Source organism: Abrus precatorius, unplaced genomic scaffold (genome assembly GCF_003935025.1).
Source record: "Abrus precatorius isolate BTA unplaced genomic scaffold, Abrus_2018 Scaffold3, whole genome shotgun sequence".
NCBI lineage: Eukaryota > Viridiplantae > Streptophyta > Magnoliopsida > Fabales > Fabaceae > Abrus > Abrus precatorius.
In genome coordinates this window covers 30,109,406-30,125,786 of record NW_020874373.1, presented here as the reverse complement: position 1 = coordinate 30,125,786, position 16,381 = coordinate 30,109,406, and the positions used below count along the sequence as shown (strand labels likewise).

Genomic DNA, 16,381 nt, shown 5'->3' with positions numbered 1-16,381 from the left:
AATTGATTATTATAAAAAATAAAAAAACTCATTATAAAAAATTTAAAATAAAAAATATTAATTAAAATTATAAAAAATAACTTTATAAAGATTGACTTTAAGTTAGTCAAATAATAACTATGCAATAGGTCACAAAGCTTCTCCAATACTCCCTTTCTTTTTTCAAGAAAAAGAGCTCTTCTAAGGTTTGCTTAATCCTCACGTCATGCTAGCTCCATTTAGCCATTCAGTCGCTACCATACTCCAGGTGAGTTTTTGGTAAGAAATGGAGCTTTCTAATGAGAAGGAACACTCAAAGGATGAAGTGGATCTTTTTTTTTTCATAATAAGAAAAGGTTTAAGAAAGCTTCATCTTCCTCTGTGGATGCTCTAGAGCCTCAGTCCCAAGAAGAAGCTCTTGTTGATGACGATATGACTCAGGTGTTTTCTAACCCTAGCTCTCCCTCTTGCATATTATACAAAGATAAGGTTCCTATTGGTAATGCTCTAGATTTAGTCTTAGGAAGATGAGGATATTATTAACTCTATTCTTGAAGATTTTAACATTCTCCTAAAAATAGAAGACCCAGTAGATGATAATATTAATAACGTAAACCTTTGCTTTAATCTGAAAATTCCTTTGGAAGACTATGAAACTTGGTGTCATCCTTGGAAGCTTACCCTGATAGTAAAAATGTTAGGAAAATCTGTCAGCTTTAATTTCTTGAATAAAAAACTTAATAGCATTTGGGAAAAATCTGGTAGCCTGAAAATATTAGATTTGAATAATGATTTTTTCATTGTCAAATTTGAGACTGTAGAAGATTATAAACACGCCCTTTTTGAGGGACCTTAGCTTATCCTGGACCATTATCTCTTAGTATAGAGGTGGAGGCCTCTATTTAGGCCTAAAGATCATACCTTTAGGAGATTAGCTGCCTTGATACGCATTCTTGATTTACCCTTAGAATTATACAATGAAAATTTTCTATGACAGGTTAGAGCTTACTTGGGATCAATGCTTAAAATTGATCCCCACACATCCCAGATAGCTAGAGGAAGGTTTGCCAGAATTTGTGTTGAGCTAAACCTAAATAAGAAACTCATACCCTCTTTCAAAGTCCTAGGTCTTGAATATGAGGACTTGCACCTCATTTTCTTTCACTGTGGAAAGTATGGGCAAAAGTTATAGAATTGTGTTGATAGGCCTAACGTCCCTGCAAATAAGGATGATCTTATGTCTAGTCCTAATAACCCTGTTTTGCCTAAAGGTGAGGAACCTATCAATCCAACCTTCCATCCTAAGGATAGTTATCACGACATCCAGGTTGATAAGCCTGTTGAGGAACATAATAAGTTTGGCCCCTGGATGATAGTCAAGAAGCCACTTAGGAAAAAGAATGGCCAGCCTAGAACCTTTGTTGTTACTACCAGAATGGGAAGAGTAAAGAGTCTCTTTCAGGATCAAGATTTGGAATATTAGTGAAATCTCTTTCTGAAATGAACCAGGAATTTTTTTTTTTTATAACCTAGATTGTTCAGGCAACAAATTAGGGGATGGTATGATAGGGGTTATACACTCTAATCTTTCTAAATCTAGAGTTGTAGGACCAATTCTAGTAGACCATTATGCTCACAAACAGTAAAAAAAAAACCCATGAGACAAAAACCTAAGTTGAAACTTAAGCAAACTAGGAGGGAAGGGGTTCTTAGTTCTCATCCTGATAATGACTCTTTTCAAGAACCTGTTGACCAACCTTTAGTAAAAACCTAATATAATTAGAGCAAACTTTTTTTCTCTTATGCAACAAATGCAGAAGGACTTAGAAGAGTCTCTCCCTAAAAGTTGTTTCATCCAAGACCTATTAGGTATAAGTATCAAAAGTGGTTGGGCTCATCAAAATGAACTAATAACTTCTCCTAATGACAAACCTCCTGACAGCACCCCTCTAATGGGCATAGAGCTGTTAGATAACACTTGTTTTAGGGTAATTGACCCTTAGTTGTTGGATTCCAACCCTGATTATTCCCAGCATCAATGAGATGCTTCATAACCCTTCCCTTTCCTCCTATTGAATTGTTTATTCTAGAACTGTAGGGAGGCTGGCCACAAGTCCTTCTCTAGGAGTATCAATGACCTTATTGTCATTCATAAACTCGACTTCATAGCTGTCTTTGAATCTAGGATTAGTCTTGATAAAGCTAATAAAATAATCAATAAAATTAATCTAGATAGTTCTGAAAAAGTTGATGCTTTGGGCTTTTCTGGGGGTATATGGTGCCTTTGGAATACAAGGAGGATTAAAGCTCAAGTCCTTTCTAAATCTAAATATGTCATCCATCTTATAATTAGCATTTTTGGTCAGCATGATTGGATCCTCTCCTCTATTTGTGCTAGTTCTCAAGAGAAAAGTAGAAGTGAGTGTTGGAAGAAGCTCATTAGTTTTAGTCAGACAGTAGGCTTCCCCTGGTGCCTAACAGGGGATTTTAATTCAGTTTTTTATAATAGTGAGAAAGTTGGTGGTCATCCTGTAAACCCTCTCTTTACTAAAAAATTTGCTGATTGTCTTTATGAGTGTGATCTTCAAGACTTGAGTTTTAAGGGCTCTCCTTTCACTTGGCAAAGAGGAAACTTAAAAGAGAGACTAGACAGAGTGGTAGTTAATAAAGATTGATGCCTAGCTTTCCAGAACAACTATGTTCTCCATATCCCCCTCTTGACATCTAATCATATAGGTATTTAGCTCAGAATTAAGACTAGGGAGTCTTCCACCCCTACTAAAAAACCCTTTAAATTCCTTGCCCCTTGGTTGTCTCATCCTGATTTCTCCAATCAAGTTAAAAATTATTGGATATTATTCGGTTCTTAGTCGAAAAATGTTGGGATCTCTCATAAACTCTCTCAGGGTGACAACCCTTTCCTTACTAACCTCATGCAGTTCCTCTAGAAGGATTATAACCTAATATTGGACCAAGAGGAGGTTTACTGGTACCACAATTACGAAATCCAATGGGTGTCGCTAGGAGACAGAAACACAAGGTTTTTTCATAGGGTTGTTGTCTCTAAGAGATAGAAGAATGTTATTGAATCTTTAAAATTTGAGAATGATACTTGAGAATTTAATCCTTCTAAGCTTAAATTGATGATTTTAAACTACATCAAAAATATTTATCATGATCCCTCTCCATCTGAATTTAGCTTGCCTACCCATCACTCCTTTCTAGCCTTAAGTATTCCTGATATCTAGCGTCTCTGCTCTACATCTTCCATTGAGGATGTAAAAGCCTCTTTTTTTAGCATTGGTAATTTTAAGTCTCCAGGGCCTGATAGGATGCATACCATGTTCTTCAAAAGCCAATGGGAGATTCTAGCCCCTTTCATTTTCAAGTTTGTTCTTGAAATTTGGCAGGACCCTAGCAAGATTGTTGCTATTAATAGTACAATTATTATCCTTATTAATAAAATTAAGCATCTTATTTATATTAAAAACTTTAGACCAATCTCTTTGTGCAACGTTAGCTACAAAATAGTGACCAAACTAGTTGCTAATATGTTAAGGGACTTTCTTCCCTACTTAATTTCTTCTACTTAGACCAGCTTTATACCAAGTAGACAGGGCATTGACAATGCCTTAATTCTTCAGGAGTTAGTACATTCTTTCCATAGCTTGATAGGTAGAAATATCTACATGATCATTAAATTAAATTGAGAAAAAGCCTATGATAGGCTTAGGTGGAGCTTTATAATTGATACCCTGCATAAGATAGGCCTAGACCATAATCTGATTAACCTGCTTTACCATTGCATTTCTTCCCCTTCCTTGTCTATTAATTAGAACAACAACTTAACTGACTCTTTTTCTTCCTCCAGAGGTATCCGCCAAGGAGACCCTATCTCCCCCTATCTTTTTATTCTTTGCATGAAAAGGCTTTCTTAACTTATTAAAGATAAAATCATGAATGATATGTGGACCCCTTTTTCCTTTGGATCCCACGGCCCAAAAGTCTCCCACTTACTTTTTACTGATGATGTGATTCTGGTAGCTAAAGCAAACATTAATCAGGCCATTTCTATTAATGATACTTTGCATGATTTTTGCCAAGCCTCTGACCTCAAAATTAATTATGATAAATATTCTTGGTTTTTCTCCAAGAACATTGATGCCTCTCTTATTCACTTTATTAGTAGTTGTGTAAATGTTACTCCTATCAACAAACTTGGAAATTATCTTGGGATCCCCATCTCTCATCTTAAACCTTCTAGGAGCCAATTCACCTTTTTGATTGACAAAATTAGGCAAAAATTATCTTTATGAAAAATAAATTTCCTCTCTTTAACTGGTAGGGTTACCCTGGCCCAGTCTTGCTTAATGAGTATTCCTACTTATATAATGCAGTCTTTCTTAATCCCCTCTTCCATTTGTAATGAAATGAACAACCTCTATATAAGATTTATATGGGGGTCTTTAGGTAACAAGAAATTTCATCTTGTTGGATGGCAACACATTTGTAAACTCAAAAATGAAGGTAGATTGGGTTTTAAGGGCTTGTTTATGTTAAATAAAGCTTATGTTATGAAACTTTGATGGAGATTAGTCAACTCTCTTTGTGACCTATGGGCTCAAGTCTTGAGTCACAAATATAACTTTAGCCTTGGTAACATTTTGGGTTTTAGGAAACACTATAGAGAATCTCATCTTTGAAAGAATCTCATGATGTTTTGGCCCTAATTTTCCTAAGGCCTGGGTTGGTCTGTTTTAAGGATGAAATATCTATTAGGTTCTAGTTTGACCTTTGGATCCCTAATCTTGGTAAACTCTCCAGTTTTTCTAATAGTCCTTTGTCTGATCAAGATCTGGGCTCCCCTGTGGCTCTCTTTGCTGCTAATGTGAATTAGGTTTGGGACAAAATCAAATTCTTTCTTCCTATATCTATCTGTGACTCCATATCTTATATTAAACCCCCTGATAAGGTTAATGGCCCTAACACTCTGTATTGGACCCTAACTGATAATGCAATTTTCCCTATCAAGATTGCTTACCAATTATTATTTTATTCCATTCCTCATTCTGATTATTGCCGTGACCTGTTTAAGTCTATTTGGAATTGGGATGGTCCTCCTAAATTTTCTTTCTTCCTCTGAAAATTTGCGCATGGAAAACTCCTTACTACGAGGAGAGAGTCAAAAGGGGTATGACTGATTCCCCTTTTATGTCCTATAGGTAGTGACAATACTGAATCCATTATGCATACTATAAGAGACTGTTTCTATGCTAGGACTGTTTGGGATCATTTTATCCTCCCTGAGCACTGGGCTCAGTTTTTTAACTTTGGTTTATCTGCCTGAATGTTATCTAATTTATCTAATTCTTGTACGAGAACTGTCCATAACTGGCCTATGATTTTTGGCACTATTATGTAGCACATTTGGAAAGATAGGAATGAGTTTATCTTTCAAAAGCATTCTGCCCAGCCTCATTTGTTAGCCCAAAAAGCTATTCTTGATGCTAATTATTTTTCTGGTTGTTGCAGGAATAACTCTTATTCTTTGGCTAATTTAGCAATAGATCGTAGAAAGGTGAAATGGGTTCCTCCTCTTGTTGGCCAGCTGAAACTTAATATTGATGGGGCAGTATCTAGAACTAGTGGTACAGTTGCTTATGGTGGCCTAATTCATGACTACAATGGAAAGTTCATAGCTGGATTCTATACCAATCTTAACCCCTTCTCTCCTTTAGAAGCTGAACTTTGGGGCATTCTCATGGACATCCAATTTGTGGTTCAAATACCATTCAAACTATCTAGATTGAAGGGGATTCCAAGGAAACCCTCAATCTTGTCCTTCAAGTCCAGCCTCTTTCTCATCCTTTGCATTCTCTGATTTGTAGGATTAGAGAATCGCTTAATATAATTAATTTTGCTAGGTTTGCTCATTCTTGTCATGAGACAAATCTTTGTGTGAATGCTTTGGTCAAGATTGGTCTTAATCCCCCTTTCCCTTTTCTCCAATTTGATGTTCCCCTGTCCCTCTTATTCCCTTTCTAAATTTGGATGCTGGTGGTCGGTGGATCTCCATGCCTTTTGTCTGAGTGTCCTTGTTGTTTTTGGGCTGTTAAGTCCCCTTATTTAACAAAAAAAAAAAAAAAGACTTTAAGTTACCATCTTTATATATATAATTTATTTCAAAAGTTAATTATATGTTTTTGCTTTTTTGCATTTTTAATTTTTGTTTCGTATTCAAAATAATTATTTTATGATTGTAATTTTTTAGGCTAAATTAATAATTTTTGTCTTCTAACTTAAAGGTTAAATTTGATTTCATCTTCCTATTTTATTTTGATTCATTTTTATCTCTAATGTTTTAAAATGTTTTAAATAAGTTATTTTCTATTAAAAATATTAAACTCATTGTTATTTTTTGTCTTTTTGTACTACATGTACTATTTTACATTATTCAATGTCTTCTTTTCCAAGTATATGCACTATCTATCATTCTTTCAAATATTTGATTTTACTTTCTTCCTTGAGTTGCAAGATAGGGAAAGATTTAAATAAAAATAATGATTAACCTACATTATATAAATATAAAGGTTTGAGAGAACCTATGAAGAAGTCATTGTGTGCTTGTATAATTGACTATTTTTTATTTAATTTTTTTTCTTACGTTCTTCACATTTCTTTTTCTAGATTTTCATATAATAAGTTCTATGCGTGTACAATTGGGCTAATTTAAGTATAGAAGAAATATATAAAGCATGTATCATGGTTAAGAAATTGCCTCCATAATACTTTTACATTTGTTTATTTTTTATTCTTTATCCTCTCATTCTTTATGCCATTCACATGATAACTTTACCTTTAATTTAAGACCTCATTCATGGTTAATACTACTTATTATGATAATTTTTTTTAATTATATACTTTATTGCTAACATGAGAAAATAGAATTGATTGTTGCTCTTAACTTGAAGTGACTTGCAATCCTAATAAGCAAAATCAAATATTTGAATAAAAAATAAATAGTGCACAAATACGAGAAAAAAGACGATAAATAATGCAAAACAATATACATGACAAATTTTTTTTTATCAAAGTTAATATTTTTAATAGAAAATGAATTATTTGAAATATTTTAAAAAGTAAGATGATCAAAATAAAATAAAATAAAGTTAAATGATAAAATCAAATTTAACCCTTTAAGTTAGAAAATAAAAATATTAATTTTACCTTTTTTAATATTTAAATTATAATTTTTTAAAATTATTTTTAAAAAATAAATTAACAAAAATTATATAAACAAATCTTGAAACACACAAATCTATTTACTAGTTAACTAGTTTAACAAAGTTAAGGAAAAGAAAATGATAAAGTTACAAAATTAATTAAAAATTAAATTAGGTGAAAAAAATTAAATTAAAATTTTATATACACTTAAAAGAATAAAAATATAAAGTTAAATTATATTTTTTGTCTTTTGTTTAATTAAGTTTTTGGCTTATTTTATAAAAAATTTATCCAATTCTAACATTTAAGTTTAATTTAAGTTTCACTACATCTTTTCATTTTAAATTTAATTTTCTAATTTATTTCATAAAAATTATTTTAATTTTAATTTTAATTTTTTTAGTAAAGAGAAAAAAATCATTTTTAATTTAACCAATATTTTTAAAATAGCAACATTTTGACAAAAAAAATTATATATTTTTTACACATTTTACAATAAATCATCAGAAGAAACTTTTCAATCATCACTAATTTTTTTTATTTACTCAAAAAATATTTATTTATTTTATCAAAAGTATTTTTTATTTTTTATTTTAAATACTTAACAATCATTGTCAACTTATTTATTATTAACCATGTTTCATAATCTACAAATTTTATTGTTAATCATATCAACTCATATTTACATTTAAACCAAAACATCCTTAAAATTAGTAAAATTAAAAGATAAAATGAAGTTAGAGAAAAACTTTAACTATAAAATTATTTAAATAATTAAATTTAATAAATAAAATTAAAAAAATAAACTAAAATTAAAATCAAACACTTAAATTAAAAAATTAAAAGACTAAATCTAAATATTGTTTAAGTATAGAGAAAAAAAAAATCATTTCTATCTTCTTATAAGATTCAAAACTTAAATCCTTGAGGTTAAACACTGAACAATGAGTGAAACAAAGAAAAATAATTATAAAATATAAATAAAAAAATCTCCGACTAGTAACTTGTTGATAAACGTGCAGTGACGTTTCGATTATATTCAATCAAAGACAATAAAATGAATTTAATTTAAGTATTAGTATAAGGTAAGATTTAAATTAGTTGCAGTTGTTACTTTTTTTAGCAGAAAACCTAACAAATATAACTTTCCAAGTTCATTTTATTAATTATGTCAAAATCAAAAAGATTCTTGTAAGAATAATGTTATACTTTTATTAATTATGTCAATATCCATAGAAAATAAAAGTATATAGATATAAATATACTTAAATCTTAAAAAAATTAAAATTTTGATTTATTTATTTATTTGAGAAGTATTATAGATATAACTTTTAGAACAGTTGTCATAAAAATTAAAATTATCAGCCAAAAGATAATTCAAAATTAAATAATAATATAAAAACTATTCCCATTATAAGTATATTTTAATCAAATCTTGAATATATTATAAAAAAATTATTGTAATACATATTTAATTAGCCAACTCATCCCTCAATTTCGAGTCATGACATGGGATCCCATTTTTACATCATTTAAATCGGAGAAAATTGTAAAGATTAAAAGTGTCTAAATTCATGGGATTCTCCCCTGTAGCAAAATTGGAATCTACAAGATAAAAACAGCTATGAAAGTGCGGTGAATATCATAAATATTGCACACTTAATTGTCGTTTGCCAAATACAGACTGTAACAGACACATAACCTATATTTACCGCAGTGAATTTGGCAGCGGTGACTCTCAACCAATCACCTCTCTCCACGTCATCACCCCTCTTCCATTCCCTATATAACCCTCGCCGATTCTTCTCATCCCTCCAAATTCCCCCCTTTCTCTTTCCATCATTTATCTCTCTCCTAACACCAAGTCGGGTCGGGTCCTACATTCTCGGAGCTCACCGTTTTCCTCGCCCACCAGAGAAATGACGGGATCCCTAACGGCAAGGCTCGTCCTTCGTCGGTCTTTACCGCCGACTCGATTATTCTTTAGCCGGGGAGTTTCTCTTCCGGCGACGGAGAAGACGAAGGATGCCGTCCCCGCCGTGCCAGAATTACCGGCGTTCGATTACACTCCGCCGGCGTATTCCGGTCCCTCCGGCGATGATATCCTCGCGAAGCGCAGGGAGTACCTCAGCCCTTCCATCCTCCACTTCTACAAGACTCCGGTGAGGTCACGCGGCAGCGGATCATTCCCCTCTAACATCTTCCGACAATAACTGTTTTTATTCTGTTATTTCATTGTGCAACGGTAACTAATTAACTAACTAACTAACAAACAAATCATGGGTTGTGATTGTGTGGGGGAGGTTGCAGCTGAACGTGGTGGAGGGGAGGAGGCAATACCTGTTCGACGATAAAGGAAGGAGGTACCTCGATGGGTTCGGGGGGATTGCTACGGTGGGTTGCGGGCACTGCCATCCTGATGTGGTCGCAGCCGTCGTGGAACAAACGAAGCGGTTACAGCACTCAACGGTTCTATATCTGAACCATGCCGTCGCAGATTTTGCTGAGGCTTTGGCTTCTAAGCTTCCCGGTAATCTTAAGGTGAACACTTCAATATTTCTTTCTTTTTGTTACGAAAATATTTAGTTTTACCCGTCGTCTTAAACTATAAAAATTAGCGATACAAATAGGACCGAGGTAGTAATATAAAAAGCTGTGTCAAATCTTTTATTGTGAATTTTCATTTTGAATGTTTATTAGTTAATTTTTTAATTCATTCATTGATGTTATTATGTATTTAAGAGTTGTTGGTTACATGATATTCACGTCAATAATAGATTATGAAATATTGCCTATATAATATTTCTTACTTACCAAATAGTAATTAATTACTTAAGATTTAAGTATCATTTAGAATCCCCACCTTCCTTTTTTAAATTTAAAAAAAAAAACTCTATTTTTGAATATTTAATCCCAAAATAATGTTTATTAAAATACTTAAATTAAAGACAAAAATATATACTAATAAACTTCACTTAGAATATACTAATAAACACAGATAAGAATCTACTGTGATAGAAGCAAATACGATTCTCTCGTTGTCCCAAATAAATAAGAATATACTAAAAAAAATTATAATATAGTAAAAGTTGTATAGAGAAAATAAACATGAGTAAATGAGATTCGTTTATTAGTTGGAAGAGATAACCATGTTTTGATCATGTAACATGGAGTACGCAATAAGTATTGTTAATAAACTGCCTTGTCAATTTATAAGTATGTTCGTATCATGGGACTGGGGTCTGGAACGGATGCTATGCGTGGCGTAGAGTGATATCGATGAGAATGACTGGTTTCGGGGCTGATGATGACAATGACGTTGTCTATGTAATTGACACGTCGAGCCACGCAAACGACAAAACTCTCCGTTATCTAGTTTAGCAGGTGCAAATAAACAATCCACTGTTAACATGTTTTTTAGGCCGAAAAACCTTCATTAAAACATATTTTATTGCATCACAAATTAATGTCCATATTATTATACCAAAGTATTGGATATCCCGTTTGATTATAAGAAGGTAGATATGTTTCATAAAAATTAGTGTCTAATTTTTATACTGTTTGTAGAAAAATATTAAGTACAATATTATTCTTTCTTTTTATTAACAAATTTCTTTAATATATTATTTGATTTGAAAAATATATTTATAAATGTGTGCGTATGGTAGATTAATTGAAGTTCGCATAAGAATAAAGTTCCTACACCAAGAATTTCTATTTTTGTCAGTTAAGATTTTTATTATTAACAGTAATTATCTTAATTGTTTTATATAAGAGTTGGAGAAGTAATAGACTAGTGTTTTGGCAGTTTAATTTATATCCAAGTATATATGTTCAAATCCAAGCCTTGTCTATTTTGAACATAGGTGGCGTTTTTTACAAATTCTGGAACGGAAGCAAACGAATTGGCGATACTGATAGCAAGGTTGTACACCGGCTGCCATGACATTATATCTCTAAGGAATTCTTACCATGGTAATGCAGCTGGAACGATGGGAGCCACAGCTCAAAGCATCTGGAAATTTAATGTTGTACAGGTATTTACTTCCTCCTTTTTTAAATATTTATTTTGAGTTTTTAACAGAATCGTTTTATAAATGCTATTGTTTTTACTTAAAATGTTTAACTGAAGATTTCATATTAATCATTTCTTAATAAATCATGAACTTATACAAAAATTATTTCCATGAATTGAGAAAGAAATAATCAAATCTTTTTTATATGAAAATATTTGCTAACAGTTATTTATTATTTGATCGAGTCATTCAAATAATATTAGAATTTTCATCATCTTAACTTTTTAATTTTTATTTTAATTCCTTAACCTATACTCTCTTAACACTTGTTAGTAATAAACGTAAATAAATAGTAAAAGAGGTGGCCGGGCCATTTTAATTCAATGAGAGTCTTGAGATCGATTCTTTGAAGATCTATTTGCTTTAAAAATTTGAGGGGGTCTTTCGTGCTCATAGTCTGACCCAACTGATTTGAATTACTTAGATGGTGAATGTAGTAGTTAGATATCAGGGATTTTAAATCTAATACTAATAATAATAGTAATGGAGCTGTATGGCCCCTTTGGACTAGGACCCGTGGTAAAAGTTGCTTGCACAACTCAATTAATAAAGAACGAATCATGGTCTTAAGTTCACTTGGGACGAAGTTGACCTAGCTAATGGAGTGGACTAACTCGTAAGTAGCTGACGCACCCTTTCACTAACTTTATATGTACGTGTGTGATAGCAACAGCAACGGAGTTTGGCCTCGCTGGACATTTCTGTCCACCACGAAAGCGAACCCTTCATTATTGATAGTACTTGCAACGGACTTTCCTATGGAAACTAAAGATTTTTTAAAGAAAGAGAAAGAAAGGCAAACCATCATTTTAAATAAATCAAAATAATAATAAATTAGCATAATATTATATAGCTCTTTATTTAAAATTAAAGTATTTTTCCTTTTTTTACTTTCTATCTAAGTACTTTGGGATCAGTGCTAAGGTGCCGTGACGATGATTTCTTACAATGATGGAAAGTGTGGACCCCCTTACGCTAATAATATTATAGTTACGTGGTGTCTATATATATATATATATATATATACTGCTAAATAAACAGAGTATGCTTGTTAAGGGAAAACAATAGTCTTTGTGGCAAATTGCCAAGCTAATTCACACTTATGATATTTCTTCTATATTCTGCATTATTACTTTACATTTATGTTCTGTTCCGCTTCAATCTTAGGATAACATTTGATACACAGTGAATTGAGATGATTCTGTGTCCCTTTTTTTTTTTCCACCTCTTTAGTGGAATTAAAATATTATACTTTTTAAACTTATGTTTAGCCTTGTTCTATTCATTTATATATATATATATATATATATATATATATAGGAGTATTTGTTACACTTTTAATCACTTTTTTAATATATTTTTAATTATTATTTAAAATTTATTGAAAACATAACTAATTAAATTATAAATAAGATTCTAGTAATTTTATAGTTTTCAAAAACTTTTAAAAAAAGACCGTTAACGAATGTGTTCACGTTCCTTCTAAGTTCTGACCTGTCTAACAAAATGCTGCATAACCTTTTGGGAGCGAGTGTTTAAAGTTAAAATGGGATGGGAAATACTATGTGGCTAATTTGTTGTTTTGTTTTTGCTGGCAACAGAGTGGTGTTCATCATGCGGTAAATCCAGACCCTTATAGAGGTCTTTTCGGTTCTGATGGTGAGAAGTATGCAAGAGATGTCGAAGAGATCATTAGTTTCGGAACTTCAGGAAATGTTGCTGCTTTCATATCTGAAGCTATACAGGTATCTATCTATCTGTGAAAGCATAAACTGGTTCAACTTGTTATGATAACAAACTGACTAATAAAGCAAAGAGATGTAAAATGCTATATTAAGTTTACTAGTATAATTTCCTATCTAATATGAAATAGTGATAAGATGAACGTTTTGGTAAACAAGCAGTGCTCTTGTTTGTGGTAGGGAGTGGGGGGCATCGTTGAATTGGCTCCAGGTTACTTGCCTGCTGCTTACAGTAGTGTTAGAAAAGCTGGAGGTCTTTGTATTGCTGACGAGGTTCAGGCTGGGTTTGCTCGCACTGGATCTCATTTCTGGGGATTTGAGGCCCAAGGTGTTGTACCTGACATAGTAACAATGGCAAAGGTAACTTTTCTCCCCTCTTCCCAGTTGCTACTCTAGTCCTTTATTTTTATATATACATTATACAATCATACTTGACTTGTTAAGTCTGTATGCTCTTAATTGTTGGCTTATTTCTTAATTTTTCCTTTTTGCAGGGCATTGGAAATGGCATTCCTCTTGGTGCTGTTGTAACAACTCCTGAGATTGCAAAGGCCTTGACTCACCGAAGTTACTTTAACACCTTTGGTGGGAATCCTGTCAGCACTGCTGCAGGATTGGCTGTTTTAAGAGTAATAGAGAAAGAGAAGCTTCAAGAAAATGCTCATGTAGTGGGCTCCTATTTGAAAAATAGGCTTAATGAGCTAAAGGACAAATATGAATGTAATCTTTCATTACTTCTTATTCCTTTGTTTCTCTAGATTAATACACAACAAAACCATGCATGAATTTCACTCTAGGACCTTTAGAGAGAAGCATTAGTGTCACACAAGAATCAAATTTTTTTTTAATCTATCCTTTTATAATTTCTTAAGAAACTTCTTGGTTTTCTTGTGTAGTAATTGGTGATGTGAGAGGAAGAGGTATGCTGCTTGGAGTTGAACTTGTCACTGATCGCCAACATAAAACACCAGCAAAGAATGAAACCCTGCATGTGATGGACCAAATGAAAGGCAAAGTCTCAGTCCCTCTTGAGTGTCTTCTGGTCTAACCATAATATCGGTTTTATAATGACTAAATAATAAGCTTTTCTGCTGTTACCACAGAATTAGGAGTGCTGATTGGAAAGGGTGGCTATTATGGAAATGTGTTCAGAATTACACCTCCCCTTTGTTTTACCAAAGAAGATGCAGGTTGCTCTTGGCCTCAAGCTCTCACATTTGTACACTTTCGATTATTATGTATTACTTACAGCCACTGTTTATTTTTTTGTGGGTGCAGATTTCCTCGTGGATGCTATGGACTATACTTTGTCTAGAATGTGATGCTTGAATAAGATCCTAGTGTAGATAAACGTCTACTTTATTTTTATCGTGCCAAGTAAACTGTATTAGATCATCTATCTAGACTCAAGCAAATAATATTTATAAATTTTAATTTCAGGCTTAGACCTATTGCATCCCAATGTCACCGTAGAAACTAGAAAATGAATGAGCCCACAACTCGTTGTCTCGTTTATCTTATATCGACTACTGGTCCTAATTTTGTTGGCTCATCCTCTCTGCTATTCTGCCACAAATCTTATTCGGTACTTTTAAAGGGACAAATTACTTTGGGAAAATATTAATGAAGACAGAGTATTGGTTGAATAATTAAGTGTAAATATTTTTATTAAAAAATATTACAATCTACTTCCTTCGTGAACTTTTATTGATTTCTTAACTAATAATCTTAGAGCATTTATTAGTAAGAATCGTTACTTCAACACCTAATTTTTAACATCGTTTTTCCCATTAGGCAAACCTCCCTCAGTACATAACAACGTATCAGAAACTTAGCTTGACTTTTAATTCACTTGCACTTGAGATTCTCATTCGTCGCAGGCTGGTGAATATCTTAACCCTGTTAAAAAACATGCAGTGATGTCGAAAAATTCAAAGAGGATCGAGACTTCTATGGTTTTATGTCCAAGAATTGTTTTTTCACTAGGGATATTAAACCTCGGTTAGTTAGTATGCTTAAAAAAGCCAACTATTGACCAAATGAATCGAGTTTTGTTGGCAAATGAGAATTGATCTTATTTATCGAATCAAGCTCCATGGAGAAAAAGTTCTTGGTTTTGGTTTTAGTTTGATTCTTACTCACCTTAGTTACTGCTTTTTTCTGTTCGTAAAACAGAGTTAATAAAATTAAGAAAGATATTAGCTTTAATTCTAGCAACTAATAATAATAAGATTTTATTAAAAATAATATTTATTATATTTTTACAACTTTAATATAATGAATATATTCTTTTTCAATAAAAACGTCTTATCTCTTGATACTAAATTAATACTTATATGTGAGTTTAGCATAATTTACCATACATAATGGATGATAAGAAAATTTTATCCTAATAATGCAATGGAATCTGAACGAAGAACAAACAGGCCCGTAATCGTAATATTCACATGCTACAATCCAAGGCATTAGATGGCCAACCAAAGAATTACATAGGTGACATTAAAGGCGCAGTTCCTTAAATATTTTTTAATTAAAATGTTATCTTAATAATTTATATTATAAAAGTTTATATGTAAGATTAACACAAATTACTGAAATAAAATTTTTACTTTAATTAAAAATAAAACTAAAAATAAATAAATAATAACTGCAGTTAAATTTTCTCTTGAACTAATGCAAAGACAAAAGATAAAAAAATAGAAAAAGTAAGAGAAACTATCCTTTTTCGAGGGAAAGCACCTCCTAACCACAAGGGTCCTCAAATATGATTCTCCATATCCTTCATAATCTCAACAAATCCTCTTATAAAGGTGCTCTCATTATAACGTAACAAACTCAACAAAAAAACAAATAACAAAATAAAAAAGTAAAAATAATCCAGCAAAGCAAAACATAATCATCTAGAAAATATCTAATGTGGTCCTCATTTCAGCTTCTTGGGCATGTGGAAATCTTTCAAGTATTTGGGCCTGAACTTCACCCTCTTGCCTCGACCCAAGGATAGTGTGCTTTCATCTTCATCTTTCAAGTCATTGGGCTCTAACACATTCATATCCTCCTCGGGTTCTTCTGATTCATACATAACATCCCCCTCTCCTTGAGCAAATGCCTTGTCCTCAAGGTGTAAAGTAGGAAAATCTTGTGTGAGAGAGTGCAAGTCCTCCCAGGTTGCATCTTCTGGGTAAAGCCCACTCCATTGAACCAAAACCTTATTTGGGGAGTTATTGTCAACAACCAACACAGCCACTGGGTATACGTATGGCTGAGCGAGATAATTCTGATATGGTAGTTCCAAAGGAACATCATATGACAATCTCTTGAAGGGCTTCAACAGTAAAACATGAAACACGGGGTGGAGTT

At 32.4% G+C, this 16,381-nt stretch overlaps 1 protein-coding gene across 1 annotated transcript; it reads left to right on the top strand.

Moving 5' to 3' along the window:
- Positions 1 to 9,110: 9,110 nt before the first annotated feature.
- LOC113863270 (alanine--glyoxylate aminotransferase 2 homolog 3, mitochondrial-like) lies at positions 9,111 to 14,394 on the top strand. The gene is made up of 9 exons (XM_027496794.1): positions 9,111 to 9,365; positions 9,514 to 9,744; positions 11,070 to 11,240; positions 12,881 to 13,024; positions 13,202 to 13,381; positions 13,516 to 13,741; positions 13,918 to 14,031; positions 14,125 to 14,211; positions 14,300 to 14,394. The coding sequence occupies exons 1-9, from the start codon at positions 9,123 to 9,125 to the stop codon at positions 14,341 to 14,343; spliced, it is 1,440 nt and encodes a 479-aa protein (XP_027352595.1). The 5' UTR covers positions 9,111 to 9,122; the 3' UTR covers positions 14,344 to 14,394.
- The last annotated feature ends 1,987 nt before the right edge of the window (positions 14,395 to 16,381 follow it).